This window comes from Chrysochloris asiatica, unplaced genomic scaffold (genome assembly GCF_000296735.1).
Source record: "Chrysochloris asiatica unplaced genomic scaffold, ChrAsi1.0 scaffold00066, whole genome shotgun sequence".
Lineage (NCBI taxonomy): Eukaryota > Metazoa > Chordata > Mammalia > Afrosoricida > Chrysochloridae > Chrysochloris > Chrysochloris asiatica.
Window position 1 is genome coordinate 9,530,348 of NW_006408584.1, and position 16,374 is coordinate 9,546,721.

The following is a 16,374-nucleotide window of genomic DNA, read 5'->3' on the forward strand; positions in this document are numbered from 1 at the left end:
AGTTTGGGTACTAAGGAGGGGGGCAATACACAAGAAGGGGGAGGGGAATGGAAAAACAAAGCAGACAGGAAAACAATTAGGCAGGTTTGCATGGGCTAAGTGGGACAGAGGTAAATAATGTGTACAAAACCTTGGGACAGCAGGGCTCTGGGATACAGGGATTGAAACATGGTTGGAATGGGGAGAAGGGGGGAAATAATGTTAAGATGCTTGGCTGTCTTTTGAATCTTGGTTTCCCGGCATGTATTGTAAAATAGACACTTGACGGGGTGAGAAAGGGATAGCCAGAAATATCACCATAGAAAGCTTATAAGTCCATCTTCTGCCTATAACTGATTGGAATACCTAAAATGGGGCTACAGAGTGCCCAGTGAAGGAAGCTTTCTGCAGAGCCTCTGCATTACATAAGACTATAGGTGGAATCCTGAACCACATCCAGAATCTTCTGAGGTGAGAAATTTCCACTTGAAAGGACAAGCAGACCAGCCTGGAGCAGCTAGAAGAATAGAAGATACTTCTTGAAAGAAAGACCCACAGGAATAACACAAAACAATATAGGCAGTCTGACAGATTACCACAAGAACAAGCAAGCTGCTTGCCCAGGAGACATCAAGGCAAGTGGCCGGGTCCCCTCAAGGCAAACCCCCTACTAAGACTAAGACTCAACGGGAATACACACTCTGATTGGTGACCACATTAGTCACCAATAAGGGGAAGTGAGGGAAAAACAGCAATGAAGCTGCAAGCTGAGCCCTACAATGTTCAATTGACTCCTGTGAACAGGGTGAAGACCTGTTTGGCCAGTAGTGTGGCAAGACCTGGGGACTCTTGGCCAAGAGTCAGTGACATAACCACAGAGGACTAGAGTGGAGAGTGAAGTGTCCAGCTGTTAAGAAGAGAGGGCATATGCATAAGTACACTCACACTTGCAGATAATACCCACCTGACCTGGCTTCAATGACTGCATGATCAGAGCTCAACTAGAAGAAGAGGAAATAAAGAATAATCTGATCCAATTTGATGAACTTGACCTATACCTATGGCTGCAGTAGCTCAAAAGAGGGAACAAATCTTCACAGTGACGATCATTCCCACCTCCTCCATACACAGAATAGACAGGGATGAGCAACTTGGACACTGACTACTCAAAATGGGGTGGGGCCACAAAGGCAAGAAGTGACTGGCTTACAAGCTTTCAAGAGGGAACCTAGATCCAGAGGGCATGGAGGAAGGTAGAATCTCTACTGAGTAGTATTCAATCTGTCTGGGCGGGGCTGATGAAAGGAGATGCGGATAGGTCTCTTGTGATACAATAGTGAATAATTGTTATCAGGCTGATTGTGAGGGTTGGAAATGTACAGGTAGACGTTTTATAGCATAAGAAGGGGAGTGACTGACTTTGCAGTCTAGGAGCAGAGGTCCCTGGGACCATCAAGGGAGAAGAGCGGAGAGTGGAACCCTACCCAGAGAAGCAGTGAGACACCAGAGATGGAGGCAGACGATGATGTGGAGAGATGGATCTGCTTGGGACTTTAGACCCAGAGAAGGAGAGGGCTGTGTGCTGACCTGGGGAATACCCTTTGGTTGGTTGATGATGCATGGAGGGGATTGTAACCATGACAATGAAGCGAAAATACGATAGGATGAATGTAAAGCTAATGTTCTCCCATATAAACTATCACATAATTCACAATAAAACATTAAAAAAAAAAGTGTATTCCCCATCAAAAATATAAAACACAGACCTACCAACATTGACTTTAGCAGATTTGTACTGGTTTTAGACACTTGTTGTAGTTATTGCTTATAATGGCAACAGGAAACAAATACAAATGGTGTTAAAACTTAATCACACATTTTCTGACATACTTCTCATTGAACATGGGCAGGCTTTTGTGACAGTTTTGAATAATATATAGAATACAATACAAGTGATTCTGTGTGAACTCTTTGCTAGGTTGGAAACTGTCCTCTTGGAACCCTGAACTACCGTGTAAGAAATTCACCTACTCTGAGGTCACCATAGGTCCCTATGTTGCACAGTTTGCTCTTGGCCACTAACCAAAAAGTTGGCAGTTTGAATGCATCATGGAGTCCTGGTGCAGCATTGTAGGATAAGCACTATACTGCTAATCGCAAGGTGAGTGGTTCAACCCTACAAGTCACTTCAGGGTCACAGTAATTTGGAACTGACTCAATAGCACTTAACAACAACAAATGGCATCAAGAAGAAAGGCTTACTAATCTGCTTTCATAGGATAACACACTCACTGCCACCCAGTCAATTCCAACTCATCACAACTGTGATAGTTAAGGTTTTGTGTCAACTTGACTGGGCCGGGATTCCCAGTGGCTTGGCAGCTGAAATGTGGTTATCCTGAAGGTGAGATCTAATAGTCAACTGTATGATAATTGGATATGAGCAAATGGATGTGGTTAACTCTATGATGATTTGCTATGAGCAGGTATATGAAATTAACTCTATGGTGACCGGCTATGAGCAGTCAATCAATTCAAAGGATATTTCCTGGTGGTGTGAACTGCTTCCAATAAACTGGACACTCAGGTAAAGTTTGTTTGCTTTCTGCTGGATCTGGAGCTTGCATCTGGTTCATCCTCCAAGCAACGTTTCTTTGGGCTTGAACTAGTGCTCTGCTCTGCTCTATTATCTTCTTATCCTGGGAGTCATCAACAGTTTGCCTTATTTGTTGGTCCTACTGCATTCCAGACCTGTCTGCTTACCTGTCAATCATGGTTCATCTGACCCAGACATGGGATTCTCCAACTTCTACAACTGTGAGCCACTTTCTTGATATAATTTTTCTTGATATATAAGTTGATATAAGTTGATATATAAGTTTATTTAAGTTTCACTGGTTTTGCTTCTCTAGAGAATCTAAGCTATAAATCTTTACGGGAGCAAAATATCTCATCTTCCTCCCATGGAGCAGCTGGTAAGTTTGAACTAACAACCTCATGGTTAACAGTCCATTACAGCCAAGAAAATCATTCTACTTTGAAGCATATGGGTCTCTATGAGTGAGAAGTGATTCCATGGTAGCAGTCTTTTGTTTTGTTTTTGAGGTCACTAGGCTGGAAAAGACAAACAAGTATACACAAACACGACACACTCACACCATACACCCACAGGATGTTTCAGTCCCAGTTGTCTGAGTCTTCTCAGGCCAGGTGCCAGACATATGATGAAGTATTTGAGATGAGCAGACCCAGCCATGTTTGATGATAACCTCTTATAAAAATTGCCCAGCCAAGTCCTTCCCAAATTTCTAAGCCAATAGAAAAAGAAAGAAGAGGGGAGGAAGGGAAGGTGGTCTTAAACTGTTAAAGTTGGGTGTTTTTTTTTCACACAACAATATAACAGGAATATGTTCAACAATATAATCTAAGACTTTTTTTTTCATTAGTTTAATAAAATTAAACCCAAAAGGTAATTTTTTAGCTTACATTTCTGAAATCACCTTTAGATGAAAACTTTATTTCTTTATTCCATCTATAAATTTGAACAAGCTAACAATACTTAAACATCACTTTATAATAATACTTACCTTGATACCAAAAGTGAATACTGTCATTATGATTTTGAATATGAGAGCTAAGCACAACTGCCATATAGCTGAATATACTCCAATGCCTGCTGGACGGTCAGGAATATCATCAACAATTTTACTGGCATTCATGTCATTTCTGTAGTCACAAAGAGAAGAGGACTCCAGGGGGCCACAGTCTGTAAAAAGCTCTTTAATCAGTTCACTGGTGTTGAGCCTAGTATAAGGGTTGGGAAAGGCTATTACAGCAGTAATGGCTGCCACAATAATGACTTCAAGAACGGGATACTTTCCAAATTTTGTGGATTTGCGTCGGCGACACCAGGCAATATTTGCCCTAATGAAAAAGGCTCCCCAAAGCCCTCCAAATACCCCTAGGAGAATAAAGGGAAACAGTTCAAAGAGGTACCATGGTGTATGATACTCCACATAAAAAAGAACGAGGCGGCTATTACCAAAAGGATTGATGGATCTCAAAACAAATGCAGCCACTAAAGCAGCAAAAAATGATCTCCATAAAGTTTTGAGAGGAAAATAATAGCTAACCTAAAAAAAAGAAAAAGAAAATTAATGCTATAATTTTATCTTTGTTATAAAAACCAGAATGATAAATCTCATTGCTATCAATTTTGCAGCAGCTAGAAATCACAATAAATGGATTTTACTGTAATAAAAAAAAGATGTCTTATTATCTTTGGATATCACATTATAAATTTAAAATTATCAATTGGTTTATAAATACCTAGTAAATACTTAAAGTACTTAACATTATCTTATATTCAAGATGAACTTTATTTCCAATGCAATAATGGTAGTTTCGAATAAATGTATCATCACCAAATCTTGTTAGCTTATACAAATTGAATTTCCTATTACATATTATCTCCTCTCTCATATATATACATATATATACACATATGTGTGTGTGTTATTGTTGTTAAGTGCCACTGAGTCAGTTCCAACCCATAGCAACCCTGTATAGGCTTTCCGAGGAGCGGAATATATATGGAGTCCTGGTGTGGCGATGCAGACTAATGCACTGGACTGCAAAGTCATTTGAGCCCCAAGGTAGGTGGTTCTAGCTCACCAGCCGCTTCTCGGAAACACTATACAGGGTCGCTATAGACGGAACCAACTCCATGACACTTAACACCACCAACGTGTGTGTGTGTATGTATATGTATGCAAATACATTTGTATGTATGTATGTACTTCTGGTGTGGCACTGTAGGATCAGCACAAGACTGCGAACCACAAATTCAGCAATTCAAACCTACCAGCTGCTCCTTGGAAACCCTATACAGGGATGCTATAAGTCAGAATAGGCTCAACAGCACTTAACAACAACATATGTATGTATATGTGTGTGTATGTATATGTGTGTGTTAGTGTTGTTTAGTGTCAAGTCTGACTTTTAGCTATCAGGCTCATAGCGATCCTGTATAGGGTTTCCAAGACTGTAAATCTTGGGAGAGGAGAAAGTCTCATCTTTCTCCTGCAGAGCTAGCGGCTGGTGGGCTCAAACAGCTGACCATGTGGTTTATAATCCTACAGAACCACTGCAGTGTGTGTATGTGTGTGTGTGTGTGTGTATGTGTGTGTGTGTGTGTGAGCACGCACCCTGGTCTGGCACTGCTGGTAATTGGACTGCAACGTTGGTTTGAACCATAAGGTAGGCAGTTCAAGCTCACCAACTGCTCCTAAAAAACCTTGTACAGTGTCCAGTGTCGCTATGAGTCAGAGATGACAAGACGGCACTTAACAAGAACAAAACAAATTTAAATACAAGAACAAAACAAATTTAAATAAAACTCTTCCCATTCACAGATGCAAAAAGGAAAATACCTTAAGTTCTTAAAAGAAAATAAAAATATTTCACCTAACTAAAATTTCCTTAAAGATCAGTAACTATGTCAGAAATAGTCACACACAAAAAGAATTTTCCAAGACAATTTTAGGAAAAATTTTTAATGAAAATAGGTTATAATTTAACCAATAAACGTTGTTGCTGTTAAGTGCTGTCGAGTTGGTTCTGACTCATAGCGACCCTGTATAGGATTTCCACGGAGTGGCCAGTAGATTTGAACTGTCAACACTGCACTTCAAAACCACATCACAGTTGAGTGCTTAGAGATTGTTTGATTTAAATATTTTCTATTAAGTTCAAATTTACATTGCTTTCTTTTAAATATGTCAACAAAGTAAAATTGTATTTTAAATAATCACTAATGTTGATGTATTTTTAAGACTCTTCTAAAGGTATATTACATGTATTGTTGTTGTTATTAAGTGCCATCAAGTCAGTTCCGACCTATAGTGACCCTGTATAAGATTTCTGAGGAGCAGCTGAAGCAAGCTTGAATCACCGACCTTGTAGTCCAAATGGCAGTCTGGCACATTAACCCACAGCACCATACCAGGACTCTATATTACATGTATAGTATATTACTTTTTAAGTAATAATGGATAAAAAATAGGAAAAACCCGAGTGACCTGTGTTTGCATATAGCAACCAAGATTCATAAGAAATTGATACAATGGATTTGGTAGGGATTAAAAAAAAAAAAGGGGGGGCCACATGCAAGGATGGAATTGAAACCATGAGGCTGGCTATATTAACAATTTAAAACATAAAATTTAGTATTTTAAAAAGAGGATTTGGACAATTAAAAAATAACTCTGAAAACTTAAACGCAAAATGTTTATCTAATATAACGAGCTATATAACTGAAACATATGCCAAAATAATCAGTAACAGCAATTATATTTAATTTTAATTGCTGTACTTTTTTAACTTACCTCTTCCAGGCTAAAAAGAACTCCTCCAATCGGTGCACCAAAAGCTACAGAAACACCTGCAGCAGAAGCAGCCGATAGCACCTAGAAAGAGGATTGCAGCTTACTACTTTTCAGATTTTTGTATACACTTAAATACACCAAATAAATATGCTGCCTGCCACTTGAATTTCCCAGATGACTCTTCTAAATTGAATTCACATATCTGTCTCTTATCCAAGGAAAAGACAAGTATTCGTTTCTTCTACAAAGATTTTTTTCACTTTTGCTTTAATTCAAAAGTCATTCATACATTCATCATTCAGTCAAAAAACAAGAGGTAATAAATATAAACAAGTTTCAAAATGTTTGATGGTGTAGGCAAGAGAATATTTAAAAATTTTAAATAGGATATCATGTCTTCCAATTTTAGAGCTAAGCAGCTCATCATTAATTCTTTATTTCAAATTGTTGCAAAATACTCAGGAAACTTAAAATTTACTAAGTTTCCCTACATTTTCACTACTCTATGCCTACTCACTACTACCAACTGCTATCTAAACAATCCCAATTCATAGCATACCTATACAGGGTCTTCAAGGTTATAAATTTTATGGGAGCAGAAAGCCTCATCTTTCTCGGAGTGGCTGGTAGGTTTGAATTGCCTACCATGTGGTAAGCAGTCCAGTCTTACCCGACAGCACCATCAGGGCTCCTTATGCGAGAGCAACTCAAACATAGCAATCATTACGAAGCTGGTGCTGAACAACAGGGCAGAGGACATAAGGTCTTTATGAATTAGAAATGACTAAACTACAAATAACAACTAACAGGCCCTCTGAATATACTGCCACTGGGAATACCAAGAACCTCATTCTGCAAGCACATGTAACAGTTAGCACTCAAGTTCCAGTTTCACCTATCAGAACCAGAGCTTTAACAAATTAAGTTAAAGGAAGAGAAAACTACACAAACACTCTTCTGTGTCAGTCTCCCAACTGCCCATTCTGTCATCTGATTATTTTATTGCCCACTTCCTACCAATGTGAAGCCAATTCAAAGGACATTTATTTATTTGTAATTATTTTTCTAAGAATCTTTATTCTTTTCACTATTTTCTTCCAATAAATTGAATCTGAAGCTACCCAAGGCATTCCTCAAATGTTCAATCTTTACATTTCTCAAGGAAAATTTTTTAATATTCTAAATTAAATTTACAGGGCTAAAGGTACATACTCCAGACCGAGTGCCTGAGTTGAAATCTTCGCTTTGCCACTTACTAGCTATGTAACTTAGGACAAGTAATTTAACTGTTCTGTGCCTCCGTTTCCTCTTCTCCATAATAGGAATGTGATAATATTACCTATTTCATGATAAGTAATTGAGTAAATATATATAAATTGCCTGGCATCCATGAAGCACTTTATAAATGTTTGATAAATTAATGATTTGTTTCAATTACATTCTATCTGGCTGTACAAGGCAGCGACTACTTATTTTGTTTTTCTTCCACTAATATAATTGCAGGTAAAATATTTGTTTAACTGGACTATCAATTCCACTTTGAACTCAATAGTATTTTATAATCAACCCAGTAACCTTCTATAAACACATACATTCCTATAACTCATACACACATTTTAATGTTTCAAAAGTATCTAAAATAATTTAATTTAAAACTGCAAAGCTGCCATAGATAGAAAGTATACAAATAGGATTGGGGAGACACATGGTAAAGTTTATCTTTGCCACTAACTTGCCAAGCTAAAATATGTTTTTTGTTTCTATTTTATAACACATACCCAACATAGTAGTAGTAATAGCAACAGTGGTGGCAACAATAGTATAGTAGTTCAAGGTATAGTTTGGAGCCACAGAAAACTGAACTCTGCCTCTAACTAGCTAGGTGATGTTGGGCAGGTTAATCTTTTTAAACCTTGGTTTCCTAGTCTTTGTTGTTGTTCCTAGTCTTTAAATGAGGGTAATTTAAATGCCAGATTAACAGATCAATTGTGAAATGAAACTCTAAAATGCAGATAAAGTACTTGGTGCAATACCATATATACACATTGATTAGTAACTCATCAATATGAGGCTATGATGCTAAAAGTGTTCCATTTTTAGATTATCTTCAGCCAACATACAGACAATATTTTAATGCTAACATTAAAATGAACTAGAATTAAACATTTTTAAGATCATCTATTTTTTTCACTATGTTGCAATGAAAAGGTCCCATTCTTGTGTCAGAGACCCTTGACCCCTGAGCTCTCAATATTAAATTGTTGTTATTAAGTGCTGTCAAGTCGGTTCCAACCAATAGCGACCCAGTATAGGGTTTCCAAAGAACAACTGGTAAGCTTGAACCACTGACCTTGCAGTTCAAACTGACTTTGCCTTACAGCACATTAACCCACAGAGTCACACCAGAACTCCTCAATATTAAATGAGGCTTAAAAAGAAAATCATCTTTTAAAAATCCAAAGACCTAAAAATAAATTAATAAATAAATCCAAAGATCTTTGTGCAAGGGGGCTTCAAAAGTTCATGAGAAAAAACGGAATTAAAAGATGATGAAAATTTTCTACAAACTTTAAAAAGTACCTTTATACTTCTTAAGGCTGCAGATTTAGTCTGGGAAAACAGGAAGGGGTTAGTTTGGGGTTCCCAAAGACTAGAGTTAACATAGAAGAAGGCTTCAGAAGCTTTTGTTATAGAAAATACCCAGAGGAATCTAAAAAGCATTTGGAGAACTCTAAGAAGTTGAAAAGTCTCCCTAAAAGATCTCAGGTTGGTCTCCAGGGGGGAAGAAAAAGGGTAAAGGAAACTGCCCTATAACTGAATAAACAGGATGTCCTGTGTCCCCTTTAATGTGAACTGGGATTTCAACAGCAGGAGGTCCTAAAGGCCTTCAGAATTTCCTCCAGGTGCTGGAAGCTTTCTACAAATCACATACCACATCCACTGGCATTAAGCACTGTCTCCAGGAGGAAAACACATCTGTTTGACTTCCCAATCCTGGTGAAACAGTGAAGATGTGAAATAACAGTAAAAACAATGTTCCATTTGAAAAACACTTTAGAGTGGGTAATGACCTTAGACAAAGTGAAAACAAAAGGAAAGACCTTAGTGAAATTCAAATTGAAATCCAGTCAATGCCACATAATTTAGCTAACCCAAAACTCAAGGCCTCAGGGTCAATCTGACAGACAGAGAGACCCTATAAAAAGCAGCAGAACTGTTCATGATTTTCCAAGGCTATAAATCTTTAAGGAAGCAGACTGCCTCAATCTTTCTCCCTCAGGGAAGCTAGGGGGCTTGGACTGCTGACCTTTTAGTAACTAACCTAACACTTAACACACTGTGCCACCATGAGTCCTCGGTTTCACTTAAACTTTTCTAAAACACAGGATTACCCTTTCAGCACTTGGGAAGGATTATAGAAAGACATTAAAGATCATTCAAAACATAAAAAAGATGCAAAAATTAATCTCAAGTGAAATTTTCAATCTGATTACTGAGTTTATCCAAAAAGTAAACAGTAATATGTGATCTTTATACCAAGAAATCATTCACTGGCCTAAGTCTATAACAGATATATTTTTTTGTCAAATGAACTGTAAAAACCACTTACCTCCCTTTTTTTAGCTTCATTTGTGCTATACTTTGGAAAGAGGTAGGAAAAAATATTTCCACAGCAACAGGCAACATGTACCAGGGGGCCTTCTTTTCCTAAACTCAAACCTGATGCCACGGCGAGTACTAAAGTGATGGTTTTAATCATTAAAGTCCATTTTCCCAAGTAACCTCTGATGATGAACCCACTCAAAATAGTTTTAATCTACAAAGAAAAGATGAAGTCATCTTAATTTTCTTTAAAAAGCAGAAGAACTTAATTAAATTAATATTATGCTTTAGTCACAAAACTACTTGCCAATTTTAGAAGATTATGGAACAATTTTACAATAAATTTTTCAAAAACTTTAACTACTATGCTACATTTTAATAAATGTATGTTGTTGTTGCTATGTGCTATAGAGTTGGTTCCAACTCATAGAGACCCTGTATAGGGTTTCCAAGAAGTGGCTGGTGGGTTTGAACTGCTAAACTTGCAGTTCAAACTGATCTTGTGTTCCAGTGCATTATCCTGCAGTGCCACACCAGGAGCCAAATAAATATATATCATATTCTAATTTGTTACCCAATCAAGGATGGTGGTGGTGGTTATGTGCTGTGGAGTCGGTTCCGACTCATGAGCGACCCTGTACAGGGTTTCCAAGGCTGTAAATCTTTACAGGTGCAGAAAGCCTCATCTTTCTCCTGTGGAAGAGCTGGTAGTTTTGAACTGCTGATCCTGAGGTTCATAGCCAATACCTCTATTATGAATAAAATTAAAGTGTCAGGCCTTATTAAAGTAAATTGTGTTGTGTGCTGCCAATTCTGACTCATAGTGACCTTGTATAGGTTTTCTGAGAGTAGCTGGAAGGCTTGAACTGCAGGTCATAGGTTAACAGTGCAGTGTTTATTCTACAGCACACCACACTAGGGCTCATATTAAAGTGAATACCTTAATTATAAGGATTGTAATTTTATTACAAGAAATATGTAAACTTTACTATTTCTATTGTAGAAATAAATACAATATTTAGATACATTCTGGACATTCAGTATCACATACAAAAACATCATGCTTTCTCAAAATATAGTAATTATGGGTATATTTTCTATATTTCAAAAAGGATACGAGACAACTGCCAAATACTACATAATTATTGCTACCTATGAAAAAATTGTAAATAAATCTTTCAAATTCAGTGAAATTTAGTTTTAAGAAGAAATACATTTTAAAACACTGGTAATGATTTAAGTATAGTGAAATAGTATAGTTCATAATAAGTTCAATCCTATGTATGGTGGTGGTGGTGGTGGTGTGCTGTGGAGTCAGTTCCAACTCATAGTGACCCTGCATAGAGTTTCCCAAGGATGTCAATCTTTATAGGACAGAAAACCTCATCTTTTTCCTGCAGAACTGCTGGTAGTTTCGGATTGATGACATTGAGGTTAGAAGTCCGACCCGTAACCACTATGCTTCTCGAGCTCCTTCCTCCTAAGTACAGTCACTTTAAAATTGTTTCCTGTTCATAGTGAGACCTAAATGTTTATAGAATTGACCCACTATAATCAAACAAACATTTTGAAGTATAAAATTATTATAAATATTATCTGCCATATTAGATAATTATTAATTTAATCAAAAGTCAGTTATGCAAAGAGAATGAATGTACTAAAATCAGGTTCATCATATGAAACATCAATAAATCAAAGAGCTTTGGACCATAAGATATTTTTCTAGGCACTGGTGTTTATTCAAATGTTCTGCAAATTTGTTTAGAGACCAACTATATTAATAGTGAAGAAGAAAAAAAAAGAAACCAACTTCGACAATAAATGATGAAATGACTAATGGGAATAATTATTTTCAATGGTGTCTACAATGAGCTGACATTAATTTTTTTTTATATATACTACAAATCATTTTTTCAGAAAAAGTACTCCTCCCTATACCCAATGACAAGAAGACAAGTGTCATAACAATTAGCAAACTGTTACTAAATATTACATGTCTTACCTCTGGAATTCCAGAACCACAGGCATATGGAGCAAACACCTTTACTAGGGAAACTGCAAGAAAGGCAAAACTCAAGGCCCAAAAGATGTACATTATATAGTTCATGATGTAAGAACCAGGACCCTAAAAAGCAAACAGTTAAATAATGACTTTATTTACACTGCATTCTAAAGAAAGTTTTTGCTGCATAAGGAACTTTCTTGAATCTTTAACTAACTTATTTCCACAATTAAAGAAAAACAACAAACCTTCTATTAAGAAAATACTTCAGCAGCATGCCAAAACATATTCTTATACATAGGAAGAGACTCTGACCCATTTAATGTTTTTCCTGATCCCTAAAAATCTGTTACCAGGACATCTCAATTGTACTCCAACCTCTGCCTACCCACAAACAACTCTTTGTAAACAGCTGGTGGACACAAAATTGCATTGGCAAAGTATTAAGATATCGTCTGCTGCTATTCTGAATTCATTAAATCAAATGCAATTCAAATAGCCAGTGATAAACAGCATACTATTTATCTTAAAAGTAGATATACTCTTTTTAGTTCTACAATTCGGCTATGCCACTATTGTTGTTATTAAGTGCTGTCAAGTCAGTTCCAATTTATAGCGACCTGTATAGGATTTCCAAGGAGTGGCTAATGGGTTTGAAACAGCAACCTTGTGGTTCAAACAAACCTTGAGGCCCAGTGCTTTATCCAATAGTGCAACAATAGCAAAGTTTAAAAACCATGTCTATACATGATCAGGGAGTCCTGGTATGGCACTGTAGGAAAGCACTGGACTGCTAACTTCAGGTTGGTGGTTCAAATCCACCAGTTGCTCCCTGAAAATCCATCCTATATAGAGTTGCTATAAGTTGGAACCAACACAACGGCACTTAGCAACATGATCATGCTACTATATATCTTTATCTATGACCTGTATTATAGAATGTTCTTTATTAATAGAGCAGCAAGAGTAGTAAAATAATCACTCAAATACTGGAATGGCACAAAGAAAAATTTCTTAATTTCTTCAAGAAACTGCCACTTAAAATGATTATTTTACAAATTTTTGCAAGTTATACTTTCTTTTAATAATCTGAGCAACTTAGTGATGTAATAAAGTTTTAATAACTTTACATGATATTCACATTTTGTGGTTACACAGATCCTATTTTGCAGCGGCTTCCAATTTCTTTTAACCACAACTCACAGTAAAAAATACAATTTACCTCATAACTAAGTAGCATATACTCCTAAAAAGTTAATACAAAATCTTCCTAAAACAATACTTACTTCTTTATTGATGCAAGAATGTATGCTTATATTTCTCATTTTATTCTAATCCAATATTTTTCTTTTTATCTTTAATGTGAATGTTGTTGTTAAGTAGTGCCAAGTCAGTTCTGACTCACAGGGACCCTAACAGGGTTTCCAAGGAATAGCAGGTGAGTTTGAACCGCCACCCTTGAGGCAACTCAAACCAAATGCTTACCCTACAGCACACCATGAGGACTCCTTTAGCGTGAACGTTGTTGTTTAGTGCCATCAAGTCGGTCCCAACCCATAGGAACCCTGGATAGCATTTCTGAGGAGTGGCTGGTGAGCTTCAATCACCAACCTTGCAGTTCAAACTGACTTTGCAGTCCAGCACATTAGCCCACAGCGCCACACCAGGACTCCCTAACAGTTCCCATTTTGAAAAACATGAATTACTACTATATCACATGTATATAATTCTATAATTAAGTTAATTGAAACTTAAATTTACTATGTTGTTATCAAGTGCCATCGAGTGGATTCCAAATCATAGCAAGCTTGTATAGGGATTCTGAGGCTTTAAATGTTTCCAGGAGCAGAAAGCCTCATCTTTCTCCTGAACAGCTTATATACTCAAACCACTAACCTTGTGGTTTGACATTCAGTGCTTATCCTATGGAGACACAAACTATTATTTCATCTTAAAACAGAGTGAAACTTACCTCTGCTTGACCTATGATTAATTCTGCCCACGTTTTCCACTGTGGACATTTATCCCTCTCTTCAAATGTTGCTTCATTAGATCCCCAACAACACTGTTCATGGTTGTACCACAGTGCACTGAGACAAATGCCCTCTTTAAGATCAGTCATCCAATCAGCAGCAATGTCTATTAATCCAGCCAATGCTCCTGTAAAAACACATTGGAGGAGATAGTGAAATAAATACATCCAATTTTTTGGAGACTACTGAGAACTGTCAAGTTAAGAGTTTCACAGAAAATAGGTAACTCCTTATAAACAAAGCAGAATATAGTGTATAGAATATACATAGAACATTTAAGATTTTTTAGTTATATATTTTATATCACATAAAAACTATTAACAGATTTTCTTTAAAATAAAATTTATATTCTTGGTTTGAAATTACAGTCAGCTGTTGTTAAGTGTCATTGAGTTATATGACTGATAACATCCCTATTAAGGGTTTCTGAGAACTGGCTCGTGGCTTTGTTTCAATTTTCTTCAGCTTTAGCCTGAACTTGCATATAAGCAATTGATGGACTGTTCCACACAGTCTGTCCTGGCCTTGTTTTGGCTGAAGATATGGAGTTTTTCCACTCTATTTCCACAGATGTAGTTAATTTGATTTCTGAATATCCCATGAGGTTCATGTGTATAGTCATCTTTTATGTTGTTTAAAAAATGTACTTGCAATGAACAAGTCAGTGGTCTTTTTGGGATTACCTTTAGTAAAACTTTACTCGAATGAGATATCTATGACACTATCAGATGGTTTCCGCATTCCAATGAGTCACCTCTCTTAGGAATGGGCACAAATACGGATATCTTCCAGTCAGTTAGCTAGATAGTTGTCTTCCAAATTTCTTGACATAGATGAGTGAGAACTTCCAGTGCCACATCACTTTGCTGATTTTCAATTTGTCTTCCATCAATTCCTGGTGCTCTGCTTTTTGCTAATGTCTTCAATGAACCTTGGACTTCTTCTTTCAGGGTCACTTGATCATATGCTACCTCTTGAAATGATTGAGCATCGACTATTTCTTTTTCATACAGTAACTCTGTGAATTCCTTCTATCTTCTTTAGATGTTTTCTGCATCATTGAACAATTTTCCCATAGAATCCTTCAATATTGCAAGTCGAGGGTTGAATCTTTTCTTCAGTTCCCTTAGCTTGAGAAATGCTGAGGGTGTCCTTCCCTTTTGGTTTTCTAACTCCAGGTCTTCGTGCACATTTTGTTAAAATAGAACAAGTTGGTAGTATTCTCCAATTTCATCCTCACACTTAAATCATAGGATTGCCATGAGGTTTAAATACAATTAAAGCTTTTTGAGAGCAGTGGGTGACACATAGTAAGCACACAATAAATATTACTATGAGTTGAAATCAACTCAATTTGCAATGGGTTTTGGGATTTGTTTTGTTTTTTGGTATTATTAAAATACTTTATTATCAAAAATACTTTATTGATCATCTGGTTCATACCAGTTATTTTACGGATATAGAAACTGAACTTTAAAAGATTAATCTTGTTGGATAGGCACTTTAAGTGACAGAGCCAAAACTAGACTGTAAAGCATCCTGCCTCCTAGTCTTATGTTTAAGGAAAAATTTTTAAAGAAAGAAACAAATATTTTTTTAAATCCAATATTACCTATACAGAAAAAAAAACTGAGGTGAAGATGAGAGAGCTTTATTGCATTCATAGTTCAGTTTTGTGAACCAAAAAAGGATTGATTCATAATTTTACTTTACCTGATGCCAAACCTGTTAGTGTTACTACTAGCCATCCTGACCACGCATCATATAAACTTTTTGTCATTTCCCATGCTGATTCTTTCTTTTTGCTGTTGATCTGAAATTAGAAATGTTCATGCTTCATTTTTCAAACTATGAAAAGAAGCCACAGCTTTAACAGTTTCTCCTAAATACTACACATGGGACAGTACTTTCAGAACTAATGGGAGAGGTGACTTTTGGGTAGAATCACTGTCAGACAATTGCTAGACCTATAATCCAGATGACAAATGTTTACCAAAAGATCTGCATTTTAAACAAGAACTTCAGGAGATTTGAATGCAATTATAAACCCTTTAAAGTCTGACCTAGATTATTTTTAAAGGAGCTGAATTCAACAAAATATAGCTCACATATTTAAGTATTTTTTTATATTAATGAAAATGAGATGATACGACTTGAACTGTCTCTGGTCCTAGCAATTAACTAGATTACGATATTCTTTAAAAGGTAAGAACAGTGAGTAACAGAAAGCACCATGCTCAAAAATATAGTGTGGGATAGTCGTGTGACTAAAAAGACCCATAAAAGTTATCTGGAGTTCTGGTGTAGTGCTGTGGGTTAATGTGTCAGACTGCAAAGTCAGTTTGTTCTGCAAGGCTAGCAGTTCAAGCTC

At 36.6% G+C, this 16,374-nt stretch overlaps 1 protein-coding gene across 5 annotated transcripts in view; it reads right to left on the bottom strand.

Moving 5' to 3' along the window:
- LOC102840464 (H(+)/Cl(-) exchange transporter 3-like) overlaps positions 1-16,374 on the bottom strand; it is a 145,214-nt gene that overhangs the window by 31,716 nt on the left and 97,124 nt on the right. For 4 of the 5 annotated variants that reach the window (XM_006864531.1, XM_006864529.1, XM_006864530.1 and 1 more), the window contains 6 exons: positions 15,717-15,816; positions 13,943-14,130; positions 11,971-12,093; positions 9,976-10,182; positions 6,366-6,446; positions 3,567-4,112 (listed from right to left, as the gene is read on the bottom strand). In XM_006864531.1, coding sequence (XP_006864593.1) covers positions 3,567-4,112; positions 6,366-6,446; positions 9,976-10,182; positions 11,971-12,093; positions 13,943-14,130; positions 15,717-15,816 — 1,245 coding nt within the window. The remainder of the gene's footprint in view (positions 1-3,566; positions 4,113-6,365; positions 6,447-9,975; positions 10,183-11,970; positions 12,094-13,942; positions 14,131-15,716; positions 15,817-16,374) is intronic. The other variant, XM_006864533.1, reaches the window with a different exon arrangement.